This window comes from Dromaius novaehollandiae, chromosome 3, assembly GCF_036370855.1.
Source record: "Dromaius novaehollandiae isolate bDroNov1 chromosome 3, bDroNov1.hap1, whole genome shotgun sequence".
Taxonomy (NCBI): Eukaryota; Metazoa; Chordata; class Aves; order Casuariiformes; family Dromaiidae; genus Dromaius; species Dromaius novaehollandiae.
The window spans coordinates 58656204-58676893 of record NC_088100.1 but is presented as its reverse complement, the minus strand read 5'-3'; the positions used below and the strand labels follow the sequence as shown (position 1 = coordinate 58676893).

The 20690-nt window shown below is 37.0% G+C and overlaps 1 protein-coding gene across 3 annotated transcripts in view; it reads right to left on the bottom strand.

Moving 5' to 3' along the window:
- Positions 1–244: 244 nt before the first annotated feature.
- Positions 245–20690, bottom strand: part of RNF217 (ring finger protein 217) — a 61970-nt gene continuing 41524 nt past the window's right edge. Inside the window, exons 3-6 of one of the 3 annotated variants that reach the window (XM_026105085.2) lie at positions 17766–17930; positions 10503–10704; positions 2819–2890; positions 245–813 (exon numbers count right to left, since the gene is read on the bottom strand). In XM_026105085.2, coding sequence (XP_025960870.2) covers positions 740–813; positions 2819–2890; positions 10503–10704; positions 17766–17930 — 513 coding nt within the window. In that variant the 3' untranslated portion in view covers positions 245–739. Of the gene's footprint in view, positions 814–2818; positions 2891–3802; positions 4066–10502; positions 10705–17765; positions 17931–20690 lie in introns of those variants that run through there. The other 2 variants (XR_010388355.1, XR_010388356.1) reach the window with 2 other exon arrangements.

Here is a 20690-nt window from a genome sequence, read left to right as displayed (position 1 = left end):
CTATTTATAAGCTGACATAATTTAAACACTAAAAAAAAAAAAGTGTATTTATAAAGTATCACGAAGTTTCAATAATAATCTTCTATCTCTTTGAGGCACTGTTATTTGGCTGTGGCAATCCATGCCACAGAAATGAAGTCTATGCTCTTGCTCACTAGTAGGACGACTCGGAAGATACCCAGCTGTCACGTTCTGGCATGTGACTGGGTTTTGGTATGCTGAACAGACTGCTGTGTGATGAAAGTTATTTACAGAATTAGTTTTTAATACCAAAAGTAGAATGTTCAGTGTACAGTGAGAGTCCGAACACTTCTAAGCATTTCTCCCTTAAAGGCCGACACTGAAGTTAAATGGAGCACATGTTAGCAGTTAAATGCTTTCTTCACAGGCCTAATTGGTAGTAGAGTTGTGGCTACAATACAGACTTTGATTGTCTAGTTCACAAACTTAGATCTAAATCTTCAAAAAACTCCAATAACAACAAAAAAACCCAAAACAAAACAAAAAAACACATTTAAAAAGCAGCAGTCAGGGGGCCCATCTTGTTCAGAGTGCACCAGAGCAAAGAGGATTTCTGGTCTGCAGTAGGGTTCTTGGCTGAGGGAAGATGGCAGGAGATCCCCCGTGCTTCTTCCAGGGCGGTGGCTTGGGCGCTGTTACCAGCACTGTATTGCTCTCTTGCACAAACCATGTATAGCCCTTGCAGGACCAGCTCAGTTCAGATGAGTAAGGTCCATCCTTACCAGGGCATACCTGTTCGTGACCTTTTCCTCTGCTTTTTACAAAGGCAATAGATAGGAAACACAAATAAACCTGCCAAAGTAAGAAAATAAAACAACAGACATAATTAAATGCAGTCCTTTGTGTACTCATTTTGTTCTTTCAGTGTACACAGAGCATTCAGATGCAGCTATCCATCTTTCAGAGAACTCAGATGAGGCATTTGGACAAGCAGAAAAAACACTAGACTGCAACAGTCTCTTTGGTAACTTGTTAAACTGCACTTTCCTCTGTTTACCCCCATCGGTGAACAAAACCCCCATTCCTGAACAATGGGCTGCTTTGTAAGGGATACAAACTTAAAACTTTAAAACGTATTTTTGCAATTTTACATCTAAATCCAGGGCTGATTTAATTAAACCAATTTTCATAAACAGGTAACATGTAAATCTAAAAGGTTAACAAATATCTGCTTATTGTAACTTTGGAATTCTGGGTTTACTTCTTCCTCTTCAGACGATCCAGTCTTTCCAAATCCCCTTAACCATTAATTCAACCAGTTTCACAAGCATTAAAGGCAGCATATTGTATCTGTACTATTTTTTTTTACAAACATCCTTATCTATCATTAAGTAATACCAAATTTTTATCCTTCCAGGCAGGGAATTTTCTTTTTTTTTTTTTTTTATCTTAAAAAGTCTTTTGAGAGAAAATAAGGAAAAGAAAAATCAGATTTGTCTAACTGAAAAACAGTTTGTCATAAGAGATACTCTTTCAACCTCAAAGACTCTTTAGGGGAAGATACTCTTTCCCCCTTCCCCTCACCACCAGCTAAGATGGTGAAGAATCACTTTTCAGACACCACCACAGGAACAAACTATAGCAAAAGACTCCCACAGTAGCTGGGGTTCTTGCTATGCTGAATAATCTTTTTATCGGTGTAAAGCAGTTTTCAGCGATGCTACTAAGATTACTTTTACAGGTGTGTTGGCAGTAAATACTGCTGTAATTACCTCAAAATCAAAACTTTACTGTAAATAATCAATGTCTTTGGAACTGCACACACTGCTCTTCTTGACTGCCTCTTATCTGGCCAGACCTAGGGTGGGACTTCAGTGGCAGAACAGGCATTATTGCAGCTGCATTACTGGAAAACCCTCTTAGATTTAATTTTTAATATAGTAAAAGAGGTTTTCCCTCCTTCCCCCCTGCCCCAGCATAGATTATACCAGACTGCTGAGCAAAACAAGCTTTACTGGCATTAGAGTCTTTATTGCCTACATTTTTGGCATAAAGATGCCACCAAAACAATATATACCTCTTCAGCCAACCCAACTCAGAGTATTATTACAGAAAATGTCTGTATTCTTAGTCTAAATACTGTAACTACTCACTATATTCCTTATTATATCAGGTATACTCTAGAAAAGCTTTATCAGTATATTGGTTATACACTGATTGGTTACATACAATCCTATTTATATAATTATCTAGTATATATTGACTTTATTATATCAGAATAAAGGTACATCACCCCAATATGCTTTAGGGATGGGCATTCACTGTAAATTTCCAATGGCCTAGAGTAATTCGGTGAGGGGTTGTGAAGCAGCAAGATCCGTGGTTGACATCTTACTGCCAATATAAATACATAGTGGCTACGCACTTACACAGGCAAAATTACATCTTGGAGCACACGTGACAAAGTCCTTACCGTTGTGTTCCACCGGGGTGGGGAAAGGCAGGTTCCAAGCCAGCTAGCCAGCCCCTGGCACTACGTATAAATTATGCAGGCCTTTTTGCTACTTTAACTATAATAGGTAAGGATTTTCATTTGGAAAAGCCTTAACAACGAAATAATTGGGGGGAGGGGGGAAGTTGGTAGGCGTAAAACATATGGAAAAAAAGAAGTTATAAAGCTTTAAGATTCTGAAGACATAAATCCATTTAGAAAAAAAGCATGCGTTTTGCACTAAAAACCCCCCTGCAGTCTGTACTTTTTCTACGTCCATCTCAGAAAGGGAAATACTGAGACTTTAAAGTCATGCAAAGTCTGGCAAAAATCAGAATCAGACTCATTCCTGCATGTAATACTTACCTATTACAACAGCTATGGCTCCCAGTGCCAGTCCAAGAACCAGTATTAGGGGTGTAATGAGTAGTTTTCCAGCTGAAACACAAAATTTCTTAAATAATTCAAAGTAGGCATTTTATTTCACCCTCTCCAACCACTCAAATATTTGGATAATCTGACTTCTCAAAAGATGGTTTGTTTTTTGAATACCTTACCAAGATTCTTATTTGTAAAGTCAGCCTGCAAATCTAGCTACGAATCATCACCAAAAAGCCATCTCCTCATATGCATTGCTCTCTTTAGCCACCACAATTCTCTGAGCACAGCTCATTTTGTACATTAAACTTTGTACATTAACTTCCATTAACTTCAGTTTCCATTCTGAAATCCTTTGGGTACTGACAGGAACGTGAAGGATATAAGGTTACCATCTTTTGGCTTTAGAGATTCTCCAGAATCCTGTTGTACCACAATAACCCAGGAAAGATGCCAAGCAAGCCAGTATCTTTGGGGAGTTTAGGTTAGTTCAAGGCAACAATACCAGCTGGTATCTAAATATGTTTCTCCTCCCTCTAAAAGGCTCTGGTAAACTCCTCACATACTGCTGTGATTTAGGACTAAAACAAACCACTGCCAGCCCTATTTTGGATCAATATTTAAAACACTGTGTTGCTGCTCCTACATGAATACGGTGACAGGGTGGTACTGCCTATCAGCTAGAGCATAAGACTCTGAGAAGAAATGAAATCCGCTCTCATTCTTTACTTTTTTCTGAGTTTATCATCTGTATAACTGCATGGAAGGAAGGCAGGGCTCCTACTGAAATGCTGAAGTTGGAACTGAACTTTGAACTCAAGCTACCTCGTGTCAAATGCGTTCATCTACATAGCTCTTTCTCAGCTCTTTGAAAATGCAGCGTGTTAAGTACTTTTACTCACACCCCAGCAGTTTGAACAGAGATTTGAAATTTAACAGTTCTCTACGTTAACCATATGTTTGAAAGATTACCTCTAGAAGGGGAGGAAGAGCAAGTTCATTCCCTCTTGCTTCCCTCTCTCAAGTCATTTGTATCAAATTTCAGTAAATGGATTACTTCATTCAGCAATGATGTAAACCTCTCCATAACTGGAAACACTAATTTGGGCAGTCTGAAGGAAAATTGAGATATTTTGGAAATATTTACAGCAGTAAATGAATCGGTCCTTTTCACATTTCTGCTTCGATAGCTTTAAAATTTCTTCGGAGTGTTGTGGGTGGGGAAACATTAATTCCTAGAAGAAAAAAATTGGCAAATACTATTGGTATTACTCTATTTGCTAGGCATCCTAATGGTAGACCTTCTTGGGACTCCACTGAGTTGCATTATACACACAGAAGTTGTCATTACCTTAAATAGGTTATTCAAGCGTAGACAGGAGAATGAATGTAAAGTGATGGAAAATTCAAGTAAACACCAAAAAAAATCAGTGATCAAAAATATTTAAAACATTAACAATGCCTTCAACAGTTTTAAATTAAAACTTATAAAATACTATTTAAAGGTGTAAGCTCTATATATTTTTAATAACCATATACCTTATTAATAACCACATCATTTGAATGTTAAATGTTTGCTACCAAAATTATTAAGAACTTAAACCACCGGACAGATAACTAAAGCACACAGAACCCAGAGCCTGTAGAAGGGCTAAGCTAGCTTTTGACGCAAGTGATTTCTTTGCAGATGCAGAGAATGTTTTCTAAGCTTATTCAGTTTAATAACTTTTTGACTCATTCAACAAACTAACTCTGAGCTGAAATAAAGCATTAATGTTTGTCTTTTCCCACCTGGCTGTGAATATGAAGTGAGGAGGATTGTGTAGTCTCTTGGTTCTATGATCTGAAAGATTAGAATGACCTTTCTTTGTCATGGGACAACCAATTCACTAACTACATCTTTGTTTATCAATGCATTCTTTTTAAACTGTTAAGCTTTAAAAACAAAACACTATATTATATATTATATCCTTGTATTTCTAAACGATATCTTATAAATGCCTTTGTAAAAGACATTTAAGACCTTTATCTTTCTTTACTTTTATATAAAATTAAGGAACAGGTTACCATGAGGTGAGCAAGACTTACTCAAGCTACCATCAGGTAAGAGCACAAACAGCAGCAATCATTGCGAAGCAACATATATCTAACTTTTAATCCAATCATTTGTATCTGCATCGTACGAAAAAAAAATTATAAAATGCTGTTTTATATGTCTGAACTGAACATTAGTTTCTATCCAAACACAACTTTATGCAAATCATTTGTCATAGTGTGAAGGATTATGAGGCTCTTAATCACAGTTAGAGGCATACTAAGAAATGTTGGTGAGCATTACGTTCCAAGTTAGTTTTTAAGGATAACTGCAGACACTGTAGTAAATAAATCAAGCCCAAAAAGGGAACATTTTTAGAGTTCTGCTCAAATCAATGGTAGACAGTTTTCTTTTTGTATACAGTTACTCAACGTGAAGATTTAGACCTCTGTAGTAATGAAATATTTACATTTTGAGGACTTTCAGATGATTTCAGAGGAGTTTCACTACTATTAATATACAGAAAGATATTTTTCTGCAAGAGGAGGAATCATTTTGGGAAACATGAGGGAATATTTTCCCCTTGCATAACTTTGTATATATACAAAGTGCCTTTGTGCTTAAGAGCGCGCACACACACAAAAAAATCCTTTGAGAATTCTTTTCCACATAAAAACCTAATATACCAGTTTTGGAGAACAAATTTAATCACCAACATATGAAAAATGGAAAGTTCAGCCTTCCAAGTCTAAATATCAGTATATGCTTAAACAGAGCCCTGTTAGTATATATTTACAAATCAAAACAGTCATATCTAGCTAGATTTAAGTTCTAATACAAGTTTCCATCTGTATTTAAACAGTCCAATCAAATCCGTAACGGATTCTCACAAATCAGACTTAATAAAGTTTTCAGATTCATATTTGAAATGCTATACAGCAAGCATAAAAACTTCAGTTGTTTTAATGACATCCATTACATGTTCTGTCCTGTTATGTATCCATGTAATTAGTAAATGATTTTGAACATAATTCATCCAGCTGAATTCAGCTGATACTTAAGTGGCATCCAAAATACATTGAAGACAGCTAAACATGTTTCTCCTTTCTGTGTGCAATAAGGAATGTAACTCATCACTAACTCAAGTTATAATTAAACATTCTGCCTTCAACAACTTAGCTAAGTGGAGTCTAACTAGATGAGGATGAAACCTCCAAGTCCACTGGGAACAAAGGACAAAAGCTATTTCATCTGACTGTACACGATGGTCACAGGGCAATGCTCCTTTAAAAAACATGCGGGCTAAGGTGGGGAGAGAAATGCCATCGAATTAAGCAGAGATCAATTCTTCCATCAGTTTATTTTCCTCTTTCGCCTCTGACTTCTATTACCTTTACAAAGCCACTGGTTTATGAAGAACAGTATGTTTAAATTTAATGCTATTAATTTATGCTGCCATAAATGATTTTCCCTGCTTTTTATTACAGAACAGTCTGTGATTGCAGGCACAGATCTTTACTTTTAAATAGAAAATATGAGAGCATGCCAGAGTCTGCCATAAAGCGTTCTTTCCTTTTTATACACCCTACCCATCTGGATTAAGTAAAAACAAGCCAAAGAACCTTCACTGTACAAGATCACTGCATTTACTTAAACAAGTACATTTCTTCTCCATAGCACGAGAATAAAAAAAAGTCACAGAATAAAATGCATCTAGCAACACCTCACTAGTCTCCCACTTGCAGCCAAAAGTAAAGTTCTCTAAGTAGCAGTGCATTTTATTATAGCAAATCCCACTTTGGGCGGGGGGGGGTGGTTAAATGTTACTAAAATTTAGAGACTATGCTTCATAGTGAGCTTTTCCTCTGCATTCTGCTCCAGTCTCCTCTTTCTAACATACTCTGCTCACTCTCAGAATGGAACCAAAAATCAGTCTTGTACAACCCTTCTGATAATAATGTTATACTGATGCCTGGCAAAGCCTGAACATACTTATATTTACAGTTCCAGCTACCAACACATTTCTGATCCTAGGCTTGATACCCAATGGGAATGAAAGATTTCTGGATTTTCAACTTGATTTTAAGTAATTAAGACTAGGAAGCTTCAGTGAAGAACAAAAAAAATCAAAGATGATGATAAAGATTCTGAGGGAAGGTCTATAAAAGAAAGATACCAGACAATGAGCAAATCATTAATATTTACTATATTTTATGACACAAGAAGTAACCGATGAAATTGTCAAGAGGCAATTTAAAAAAAGCAAGAGGAAGTACTTTCTCCACACAATGCATAATAAAATCCTACAGCAAAATATCCAGATATTGTGGAGACCACAAATGTAAGTTATTGAAGAAAAGCTGTATAAATTGGTGAAGGATACATCTATTGATAGTTATTAAGCAAAGATGCAGATGCAAACCTCAACTAAGGCTGTCTCTAAAAGAGATTAGTCTCTAAACCAATGATTAATGGCAACACAGTGAGTGGGATCTTGTTTCTAGTTGGCCACTGCTGAAGACAAACTCTGCTACACAGACCTTTGCACTTACCCAGTTAATGAGAAAAGATCAATTCTGTTGAAGATGGCTAAAGTTTTACAAGGATAGCTGCTCCTGCCAAGCCTCCACCCCTCGAGATGGCAGAATCACAAGCTGAACTGACATTACATCACAGCTGGGGAGTACAGTGTCTTGAAAAAACAGTGTCAGGACACCACCTTACAACAACATAATGCCTTCTTAAAAAAGAAAAAAAAGGTGTGTGTAAATTAAGGCCCATGCTGACCCACATAGGCAAATCATAGCTAAAATCTAATCCAACAGAGAAAAAGCAGTTGGCTGAATTCTTGATTCCTGAACAGATACAAGTTGCTACACCTTTATTTTTTGTATTTCACATGTCAGCATTGGTAGGGCTCAAGTGTTTTGCTAGCTATTTAGGCAATATATCAGAATCAATATTAAAAACATAAAATTAGAAACAATTAGAAAGCAAAAAAGTCTTGTACCTTCTGTAGACCTCTACGCATGTCTTTATGAATTAAGATACACGTCTTCATGACTGCTCAAGAATTTTAACTCTGATACATATACCTCTGCATTGGTCTTTACTACCTCCATGTCATTATTCGCATATAAACTAGTTTTCTTCCTTGTTGTTAGTAAAAGCTGTTTTTTTTTTTTTTTTTTTAGAAAAAGGAAAATATTATGTACTACCATTTCTTAAAAAAAATTAACCAGAAACAGGGAAAATAAAACCTAACTTATGTATTATTAAAATCATGCATGCGCAGTTTCTGGCATTAATGAGCAAACAGCATGTTCAGATACTACAAGTGTAAAGCAATGCAGAAGTTAAAACAAGAATAATATAACTTTTAGCAGATCTAATTTATGATAAAAGATAATATTTATATGTGTATCCCCAAGGCACACAGAAGGTTTAATCTTGAAGTAACATTACCCATGATTCTGCATGTGAGCAGCACATATTTGTAGCGTCTGAGAACAATCCCTTGCTAGTACAGAGAACAATCCCTTGCTAGTACAGATAGTAATTCCATCAAATGTACTAAGATCCATTTTAAAATAATTTGTTTGCCATGTTGCTTTTACTGAAAGCTCTTCTGAAACCTTACCAAGTGCTTAGGAACAGCCTTTGAGTCTTAAGCCTGAATTTATTCATGAACAGTTTACATCCATTTGTTCTAGTGCCAGCATTGTCTTTAATCTTTAATAGGTCTTCTTATGTGTTGGAATTTATCTCTATAAAATATATCACAGAGTAAGCATAAACAATTGTTTTGAAATTTTTATCCTCTCTCCCATTTATTTCTGGATCTTTAATTCACCTCTCTTTTTAAAATTTTTTCTAAAGCCTTGCAAGCTCCTGAGGCCAAACTAATGGGCCTGTAATATTTATCATCATTTGCTAAATATGCATTTCATGTTTGCTAGTCTCCCACAACTTTGTAGATCAGCTAGCAATTCTTATTACCAGGCCTATGACTTTGTGTGCCAACTCCTGTATTATTCTAACATGGAAATCACCTGGTTTTCTTACTGGAACACATTTGGCTCAGGAGTCTTGTTTTCACCTCAGGTCTACTGACATCTATTTCCACATGTTCAATCTCTTACTTTTATCTCTATATTCAACCTCAACCAATCGAAAAACTCAAAGCATTTCCTTATCCTAGGTAAATCCCGATTTATCTGTAATTTCTTTGCCTTGTTTCAAAGTACAAAATACTCCCTTTTCTTTAATGTGTCGCCAGTTTTCCATACTTAATACAACCTTTTCCTATAATGTTTTAGATTGATAACAATTCTTGCCTTATATGATACCTTATATAGGTACTAATTTAATATGTTGTAGTAAGTTACATCATGTAAAACGATTTCTGTTGTGATCCTCTGAGGTTGAGATGGGTATATACCTTGTTCAAAAGCCAATTAGGAGTCCCTTTTCAAAAAAAGTCAATCTTTTGGCATTATATTCTTGTGAGAGAGACTAATTTATATGGTTGTACTTTTTAACTGGATTTCATCTGAACAGAATGATCGAAGTCAGCAACATACACATTGACAGCTTTGTATTTTCCTGTGAGTGAAATCATGCAAGTCTAGTTCCTACTAGAAGAGCTACTGAAGAACAAGGATCCCCGATTAATAGGCAGTCACCAGCTCAGAGCAAGGACCAAAAACTCCCCAGAGGAGAACTGTTAATTAGCTCCTTTAGAAATGTGATATTTCAGATGCTTCCTTCTCTCCACTTTCCTACTAGGTAGCTCTGATATCCCCAGCTCAGCATGCAAATCCCAGTCTTGGTGACAAACATTTCCCTAGGTGTTTTACAGGGATAGTCCAGTTCAGGCACTTCTCTTGGCTGCCAGACTCTAGACAGTCAAACTTCATCGTGCCACAACTTGCAGTTTGGCTACAATCAACTCCCTCTGTAGATCCTTTTGTGGATCTAGGTTTCAGCTGCTATGAAACATGGCATAACTTTCATTGCGTCCCTGAGTAAATGCTTCTTGACTCGTATGCTAGCGGACAGACATATAGATCACACAGTGGTAGTTACACAGCCATATGCAAAAAGACAAAGATATAAAATGCAAAGAGAAATTTCCCACATCATAAGTCTGAGAATTGCACAAAGGGTTTTCAGCAAAAGATGTTCTGCAAAACTGCTGCACTGGTGTTTTACATGATGCAAGATAAAAGGTCCTTTTTAGTGACCTGGTCACTATAATTTATAATTTATTCACTTTAATTTTCATAAAGTAAAGTGAATTGAATGTTCTCCAAAACAAACTAAAATTCTTTTTTAAGACTGGCTTATGCTGACATTAGGGTTTTTTTTTCCAAGTTTGCTTGCTATCATTACGTGTTATTGAGAAAAGATTAGGAAACATCAGAATAAAGGAGACAATACTTATTCATACAGAGTCCATTAAAAAATAGAGTCCAAATGCTACATCTTTTAATTTTTTTAATAAACCACCTTTTACATAACTAAACAGCAGGCTGTGCATCCTATACTTTAAACCAATGGTTTTTAGCATACTGATTTTTTTCCCCACAACCTCCTCATTGTGCAGCTCTCTACAAGGTACATTTATCCACTCACCACAGACAGAGCCTCGCACTAATCTCCTTAAATGTGGTCTCTCAGGGAGGTAGCGGTATTTGCATCCAAAGATACTGAGGTTTGACGTGTGATCTCCGAAGAAACGGAGCTGGCGGTATCTCTCCCCACAACGGTAACAGAAATTAGTGTTACATTGTGAACAGGTCATGTGGTCACACCCTTCTGTTCTCTGGATGTGGATCTTTATGAGCAGAAGAAAAAAGAAAAGATTATTTTTTCCCACCTAAGCACAGAAAAGTAGGCACTCCCCCATAACTGCGTATACCATGCATCAAACAGGGTGACAGTGTGAGCAACCTCCTGCTTCACTCTCACTCAGCGTTTGCAATCGATGCTGCAACTGTCCTAAGACAATGATTTTCTAGGGTGTGCTTACAGAGCAACAAACAAAAGTTAAATTTGTTTCTAGATTTCCACTGAAGAAATGTTTTCCTACTTATTTCTCCTTTTTTGTTAAAGGAATCTTTTTGTCTCAGATGAGAATCCAAGTGCTCTTTCCCCTTACTGAGTGCTTTGAAAGATAAAAAGTTGTCTTATTACTCAGGCAGTCACATTAGCACCAACTGTTAATAACAGTAGTACAGTAAATATAGCTCACGAACTTTGTCTGACCCACTAGAGATGGGTTTTCCTTTTATACCACCTGTGGCCCCCCTCCCTTTCCCATTACAAATTGATTTGGCATTTCGCAATAAAAACTAAAATGACTATGCTGTTCGCATGAATAAGAAGAGTAATGGAAAATTATTATTTTTTTTAAAAGAAAGTATCCACAAACTATATTAAAAAAAATTACACCCAGCTTCCATAATGTTTATAGTATACCATTAAACAGGGCTGTCTTAGGTTCTGCTTTCATCTTTCCACTGATTACCCACACGAATTAACTCATTTACCACTCCTATACCTCCATGCACTCTTCTGCAAAATCAGTACCTTTACTTACTTTGCACAGAATTTGTAAGGCTTCACTTTTAGTCAATAGTTCAGAAAATCTTAGAAGAAAGGTAGTCCTGGGGCTGAGTATTTCACTAAACCAAATTATGTACTGCAACTATCACACAGCTACTTTAAATCTTGCGAACTAAAAATACAGCTAACAGTGGTAGGCAGTTTTCCTTTTTCACAAAACTGATAAAACCCAACACCCCCCATCCCCCCGTAAAAAGCCCACACCATGTGTGACAATGGAATGGTAGATAAAGTTTACAGAATAATTGACATCAGAAGTGATTTTTAGTATCATTTATTTCAAGTCTGCTCAAAGCAGGGCTAATTTCAGAGTCAGACCCAGTTGCTGACCCAGGTCTCGTCCCACCAAATATTGAAAAAAGAATGGATATTTCATAATCTCTTTGAACAACCTGCCCCATGCTTAGCCACTCTCTCTGGAACTATTTTTTCCTCATGTCCAATTGGAATTTCACTTGTTAAAACTTGCGATGAACACCTCCCTAACCTCTTACTCATAGCAAGAAGTATTTATTTTGTGGGGAGGTAAAGGTGAGACAAAACACTGCCACTTAAAATGGCCTTGCCAGCATCAGAGCACTTACCTGAGATGTTGAAAGCTCAGGTACAATTGAATTAGCCTCTCACCTCAAGAGAGGCTTGTAACTTGTAGGCATTTGACATTCTTGAGAGGGTCAAGTGTGTTTGCACTCTTAGATCTGAGAAACCTTGCCCTCCTGACATGCTACTGAAACTGGCACTTCACATTTATATATGTATATGAAAGAAAAACTGATGTTTTCCAGCAACAGTACTTTTGGTAAGAGTCCAAAGCAGATGTAGTTAAAAGTAGTTCTAGGTACTCCTGCCAACAGGTGAAATTCAGAGAACAACTGTACAGGATTTTGTGATTTTAGAGGTACCTTTCTTTATCTGCTGATTCACAGTGATGCATTTCCATCTTAAACATGGAAATGAGGAAACTAATTCTTCTGACACTAATGAGAAATATCTGGATTTTTATCAAGACTGCTGAACTCTCCTTTCTCTTCTTCAACTTACCAGCCCAATATATTAAGTTACCATCAAGCCTAATTGGAAATCTGTACAAGCCTGGAGCCTAATAACCCTAGACACAAATATTCATTTCAAAAATACTTCATACATTTAAAAAAAATCATTTTCTTTGGTAGTTGGAAACTCAAGGAACAGCTGGGAATGGCTCTATACATTCTACCCTCAATGTCTATCATAAATACTCATCTCCTCTTGGATACTGTCTGCCATCCTTCCAACCACATTGTCCTACAAGTGTGGAAACTCCAGTTAGCCAGCCACCATTTCCATCACTCCTCAAGGTCCACTTCTGAATCCAGTTGGATCTATTGGAACATCCAATGTTCCTGCCCTATTTCTTCCGGAACAAAGCATAAGAAATCCCACAAAACAAGCAAAAATGTATTTCTGTTATCGCCTGAACCTTCCTGCCCATTTCCCAACCCCCTGACACACACACTCTCTTAAAGCATAAAAAGGTTGACACAGGATTTGTCGTTTTCTTATGGATACATAGGGCAATTACATGAACTTTACTTTTTGAAGAAACAAAAGATAAAATATTACAAAAGTTCTGAACAACGCTTATGCAGAACCATCCACACATAACTGTCTCCAAAAGCTGAAAATTTGAAACAACTAGTTTTACTTGCCTTTTACACTTATATTTTTTGTTGCAAAAACTTTACCTTTTGATGAGGAGAGAATTCATAAAAAAAATAGTTGCAGAGCTTGGACATCCTATCTATGCACACAGACTGACAATGCCAGATGAATGCTGTATAATTCAGTCAGGCAGCTTTCAAGGCTAACAAATGACATTTCATCAGAGAAACTTCAGCTCTGGTTCACATGGGTATTTCTCTCTCCCTTCCATATAATCCGCTGACAGAGATGGATGGCAAATCTATAGGTTGGGAAAGCGATCGCCAGAGGGTCAGGTATCACACGAGTGTTCCCACTTGGTTGGCCGAAACAGCAGGAATGCACCAGGCAGTAGACACCAAGAGGAATGCAAGGGGCTGGGAATGCGGCTTGCTATAGTTAGCTGGTTTGGTGCGAGTTTCAGGGGCTTGGTCAATTCAAAGCTTCCCAGCAGCACGGTGGGGGCTGAAGGCGGCAAGATGAGAGAAAAACTGCCACAAGCTTCGTATCTGCCTCCAAAGATTCAGGCACTATTAGTGGCTTAATCCTGCACAGCAGTAAGCACACAGAGCCTACTCATATCCGAAGACATACCTCACCTTACATGGTAAGGTTAGTTCACTCAGAAACTCAAGAATGGCTCCCAGGACAAGAGGTTTTATTTTTATTTTTTTTTTTTTTTAAAAAAAAAAAAAAAAAAAAGAAAGAAAGAAAAAAAAAAGCACCAACTGTGAAGTACATAGAGTGAAGGGACTTAAGGCAACAGCTGAATTAGCAGATTGGCTATTGGAGACACAGTTTCAGAGCTCTAACAAATACACCTTACTTTGCAGCTATGCAATGATGTGTACAGATGACCTGAGTAATCTTCTAGAGAATGAACAGTGGCCAAAGGAATCTTGAAAATATTTCAGTATTTTCCTTAATCAACTGAGATAGCTGAAGTATTTAACTAGCTGCCTTCCCATCCTGCAAATACCCTCTGTAAAGGAAGGTCTGTTCACAGAAATCTTACAAAAAAATCATTTTAATCAGAATTGTAAATCCACATATAAGAAATATATACTCCTCGATTTGCATTAATGTTCTTGTTTACTGAACTTTCTGCTGCTGTTCAAAGCTTTCTAAGTAAGAACCACCGCTTTGAGTTTCCCCCGTCAGTGTTCTCTTTTGAAATCTGTGGTAAGATGATAATACCAATATAAAGTACTTCCTTGTTTTGCTGTACTGTAAAAACAGTTGTGGAAGAAGGACATTTTGTGGCAAACACATTGTTTCAAGAAACTGTAAAAAAATAAAGCAAAATCCCAAACTGTAGGGAGGAAGACAGAAACTTATGCATTCTATGAAAAGGCACTTAATAAATATGCAGTAATTTTGCGCCCATTAGCCAACTCCATCTAAAACAAAACCACAATGTGGTTGGACAAATCTTGAGAAAAATGGTCTATGCTGAGTATCTCAAAATAGCATATAATAAATTTAGGAAGGGCTCTACTAAAAAAACCAAGAAATGTCATAATTCATTTAAGATACATAAAAGAACAACTTGCTATTAATATACTGATATATATTCACAAAATAAAACAGCAGTAATGTATTTTGACAATATGTAATATTTTTATTACAGCTGAAAATAATCTCTTCCTCTTACGTACACTAAAGCTGTGTCTACCTACAGAAAAAGGTAATTAAATTTAAAGGTATTTAACAGTGCCCACTAGTATTCACATTCCCAAGGATTACGTTCTTTCAAAAACACTTACCAAAACCACTGAAAAACATGTGAATACTTGCCTAAGGATCTGCCTATATATTCACTATAAGACTACTAGCATTTTAAACCTTCCATTTTCCCACCTGCATGCCCAGACAAGACAAATTGTGCATTCTACTTCTCAGTGATATAGCTACTTAAAGAAAAAAGAAAAAAAAGAGGTCTGTGCATATACTTGTCTGTATGTTTACACAAATATCTCCAGAAGATATCTGTTAACATATAAAGTCAAAATCTGTGACACTGCAGTCAGTATCACACTTTGGAAGTTAGCAGTAATTCTACAAGTCATCTCAGGAAAGAATGTCTGCCTCTACTAGACTTTCTACTTTTAGTTTCTATTAGCTTCAGTTTTAGTGTAAAGATGAAATACTAATATCTTGACACTTACAATTTTATCTTGACCAACAAATTGAGGAAAAGTCAGTTGTGACTACTGCAATTTTAAGCAAAACATGAAAGAGATATTCTTTTAAATAGAACATAAGCACATACCAAACTAAAATAGTTGTGACCTGAAGCACTGCCTACTGGATCTAGGAAAAAGATAGATCAATTCCTATGTTAACAACCCTGTTTTCTCCTTCAATCTTTTTGTCTTTTTCAATTGGAAGTGTGATAATATTCAATGTAGATTCAATATAGAACATTGTCTTACATACAGTGCATTTTTGGGGGTGGCTGGAGGAAGAGGCAGAGAACATATCTCTCCCCATATTATCTATCCCCATGCCCAGACATCTTTTAATGCTTCGATGCAGATGAAGGCTGTAGATGTGATGAAGATGTACTTTTGGTAACTACTCAGTAACTGATTAGGAAGAAAAAATAATAAAAAAGTACCACAAAAGGCATGCTGGCTAAGTAGTTTTTCTGATTACTTGCTAGTTATAGGTTTGATTTCAAAAACAAAAATGTTTTCATATAAACATTTCATAGAAGTTGTAAACAGGAAGAACTTTTTCACCTCTGAAGGAAAATGCCAGGAATGGGGGGGGGGGGGGGGGGCACCTTACAAAAAGGCTGAATTGCCCCTTAGATATTCATTCATAATACTACATTACAAAAAAGGACTTGTTAACAAAGGTTCTTTTTAGGTGCTAGTTTCATAACTTTCCATAGTGCCTTCCACCATGCAGGAGGTTATATTTTCTTTTAAATAAAAAGGAGCCTAATGTCTTTTTTGGAATTAATAGCCAAACTCACCCAACTTCAGGACTCAGAATTAGTGAGTGCAGAAGTTTTGAGTGTCCAGCCTTTTCATTCAAAGTCAGTGAACACAGTTGTACACTTAATGTGTTTAATACATTTTAAAGAAATGATCTGACTTTCCAAAACATTAAGTTTTGCAACTTTGTCCCTTTGCCTTTCCTGCTTGCACCTCTCACTTCCCTGCTAGCAAGGCTCTTTTCCCTACTTTTCCACATTCACACTTTTTGGCTTGGCGTCTTTTTTTTTTTTTTCTTTTCTTTGTTCTCCTTTTATTTTTGACAAGCCCAGCTACTTCTTATCATTATCTACTTATTTCAATAGTTACATCATTCACATTGTCATAAAATCTGAATCTGGATGCAAGTCAAAGAACTAAAAACAAACTGATACTTCTTCCCACTCCAAAGGGAACAAAGTTTGTAAAAGGATTTTACTGTAAAGACTTCCCAGAAAGTGAACGTTTTTAGAACTGGCTCAAACCTATCAATTCTTAGCAAATAGCAAGCTGTCAAAATTCTGCTCGAATGTCACGTGCACGTGGGAGGAAGGGTAAACAAATGACTGCTCATTTCAGAGCTTTAGGAATTTTTGTTAATGTTTTGAAATCTTTCAATTTCAAGCTACAGCATCACAGGCATTTCTTTCCCCATGACTGGAAAAAGATACTTAGTAAACTGATAAACATTCTCCGATTTGCACAGACAAGGTTTGAAGCATGACAAAAGTATACTTTATACTTAAAAAAAAAAAAAATCTTCCTGTTCAATATTTATTTCCTACTAAATGCTCCAGTTTTCTTACTGTGTCCTCTCCTTGGACTACATGTAGAGCAATAGACAGGTTCAAATTATATAATCCCTTTCAAAGAGCCACAGCTACCCCCCCCCCCCCCCAACCATGGTGCTCTCAGGGTTGTGACTTACTTCCCTCTCAACAGCTGGAGATGACTGCTGTGGAAAAATAGTGAACAAACCTAACAGCCCCCTTCACTAAGGGCAGCGGCGGGGTGTGCCTGTGTGGGCCTGCTTGGCTGCTCAGTCTCATTTGACTAGTGGGAAACACCGCCTATCCTAGAAGAAAATAATGAGTTTTAGGCTGGGGGGAGACAGCTTCTTCAGTCTGTTGAAAACTAAACTAATTTATGAGAGAGACTTGTGAAAGGACTGACATTTAATCCTAAAAAGCTTTTCTACTTTCGTTTAATTTTCAAGTCTCTTCTAGTTAACTTGCCAGAGTACTTTCTGTGCTATTCAGCTACCGAATTCACTCAAGATTTTTAAAAAAAACTGACAGAGGGCATTATATTTCTTTAAAGCTTTATTTCAGGAATAATTTGGACTGTAACATACATACATTACGAGTAAAAATGGAGCCTTTTCTCAGAATTTCCATAATGTTTACTTTATGTGCAAGGGGTCTGCAGAATCATTTCAGAAATTGGTAAGTAAAATATTTGATTCTTTTCTCAGTGGGCCAGAGATGAGAATCTGCACAGCAAGCGTGATTTTAAATCCAGAATGGAAGTTGTAAGTATTTACTTTGGATAAATATTTTAAAACAGTTTGAAAAGACTACCTGCAAGCTAACAGAAAGTAACTTACCTTGCATTTTGGACACTTCTGGGCATTCCTTTGCCCATGCTCAATTTCGTTGGCCCAGTGACGCAACAGCTTGTCTCCCTTTTTGTATTCTTTACAGTTAACACCTTCATGCCAGGGAGAGTGGCACTTAAAACACCAGACAAATTGGCAAGATGGACACTGGATCTGTGTAAATGAGAAAATACCACACACATTTGCAAGCGGTGCACTGACTCAACTAGAAAACCCATCTGAAAAATAAGACTTCTGAATTAAGACAGTAACTGCACCACAATAAAGATCTAACATTGGGGGGGGGGGGGGGAAGACAAGTAATCACAGAAGCTAAAATTGTTTTTTCTTTTAAAAAAAGAAGAATTAATTGCTAAAGCCAACGACTGCCTCAGTCGTACAAAACACAAGCAGTTTATTTTAAACACTGGAACTGTTTACTGAATTCACTGGGTGGCTCATATGCCAAAAGGCAAAATCCAGAAGGTCTATTTAGGTGCCCCCCAAAACACATGTGATATCACCTAAAAATCAGCAGCCAATCTTCACTTCAGTGGGTCTCTTTCTTCCAGGCATAAACTGCACTCCCTAGGTTGTTATTGGGGAGCATCTGGTCTTCTGAAGGAAATCTAGGAAGCCCAGAATGCTTTGTGAAGCTTATATTAGAAATAGGCCTGGAAAAAGGGACCAAGAAAAAGGGTCTTCCTGCTTCTCAACCAAGTGCCCCAGCCACCACCTTAAGAGTCAAGCACCTGCTCTATTTCTCTTGATTATATAAGGGTGAGCAGAGAATGTGCCAAGCTCAATCCACTTGCTAAAATCCACACCTAATGGCAGAAAATGCAAGCAAAGCTCCTTAAACTGAAAAAGGATCTACTCTTCCCACTCCTTTGGCTTCAAGTTACTATATAAAACACCAGTACCATCATCTTCATCTCTTCTTCCAGAGTCTGTATTTTTTTTTTTTTTTTTTGAAAAAAGCTTCTGTAGCTGCTATGCCTGTAGAAGTCTTAAGAAATCTGGGTGGGTTCCAGGTGCTCATCTACTAAAAGACATGCCTCATATCTGGATCATGACTAAATAAAGCAGGAGCTATAAGCCTCATTACATACAGGTACATCTAAACTTCAGCTGCATTTGGCAGCAGGGCTTTTGAAGTCCAGCTGCGAAAGCAGAGGAAGACAGGGAAAGGCAAATTTCTCAAGCAACTGCTGAGCCCTTTCCACCACCTCCAGCTTCAGCCTCTGTCTTGCACTTCCTTGCTTCATCCCAGCTGACAAACTGGATCAGGGGATTCAGTCAACTGAAGAAAGCTTTTCAGCTGTATCTGTTCCCATTCTGGTTTACCACCTAACCACAGAAATGTTTGTGCTGGCAACACATGGGATGGGGGTGCTATTCAGGAAACTACATCCTGCAGTGTAGTCACATGCAAAGCCCCCAAAACAAATTTCTCAAAACAAGTTCTCTTCCCACACATTACCATTGTCTCAGCTCAGACGTGCTGACTGGCTCTGTTCTACCTCAGCTCCATTTAGATGCCAAAGTAGGCACTCTGAGATCCCTCAAGTATTTTGCTGGGGAGTAGCCAAAATTATTATTTACGTGTGCAGTTCCTACATCTGTTACTAGTAGCATGTTGATACAAAGCTGATTTGATCTCTAATGCATGACTGAGTGATGAAGCTTTCTGCTATCTTTAATGCTGTTTCCCAAGTGCCATATGTATAGAGAGCATTTAGTTTTTTGCCTTTAATATTTTTACACACCAAAGATCTAAGTGACACAATGGTTCGAGCTGAGTGTGACTCTGCATGACCTATTTCTAAGTGGTTGTCTTTAACTTCACCTGTACAAAGCAAATGTTTTGCTCTGCAGCAGTGTCTAACAACTGTAGCCTCGCTTGCAGTATGTGAAACATTTTTGTGTAAACTACTTCGTTAAACAGGACTACCTTTAAACAATGGACTATATGATGTGCTGATCTTTCACATGCATTTAAGAGTTAGAAAACAGACAAAATTTCCTTCCTATCAAATGGACTCAAAGAGAGCATAAAGTTAAAATGGATGAAATTCTGGTATCCTGTCTAAGTATCACTTACTGCTTTCCATAGCTACACAGTGACAGTTTTGCTATGATACATGGCAAGATATGCTTAGAAGAAAATTACATTTATCACAGGCTTCATATCAATGCAAAGACACACAGAAGACCTAGGTAGGCAGTACAAAAAACAGGACAGATTCTACAGTATTTAAGAACAAAATAAAACTTGTTTGCAGAACATTAAAGCTGCAACAAGTGGGTTACAAACATTATTACTTTTGCATGAGAATACAGTAATTTCTGACCAAATTTCAAAGCCCAAGATAATGAAGAAAGAAAAGCAATACAAAATGCAATCAATACTCTTTTTCTGATCTGATGGTCTACTGGTAGCTCCTAAATTTAAGAAATGGACAAGTTTTTGATACCATAAGAATACACAGTATTTTTCCTGTTGCTTAAATTACAGAGAAGTTTAAATTCCAGTTTTAGAAGTGTTTCAAGCACTTCCAAACATGCTTCAGTGGAATTTAAGGGATCTTCAGCTTCTCTCCCTTTTAGAAGGGTTCTGCGTAATGCCTTAGACCTGCAAAAGAAATCTATCACTCCCAACCCTTTGATTTTATATTAGATGGAATAAAATAATCCATACATACATTTCAATGTAGATTAACTAAGGACTTTTAGGAAAAAGGTGAAAGTTTTGAACAAATCTTACAGATTTTAAGAGGACACTCCTCAGAGCTATAACTTCACTGAATCAGTGTTCAGGGTTAAATACTTTTCGAATACAAATTTTCAAAAAGACAGTAAGAGTGTAGAGATCCTTATGTTTACACTTTCATTAAAAAAAAGACAAAAACAAAAAACCACCAGAACTCCAAA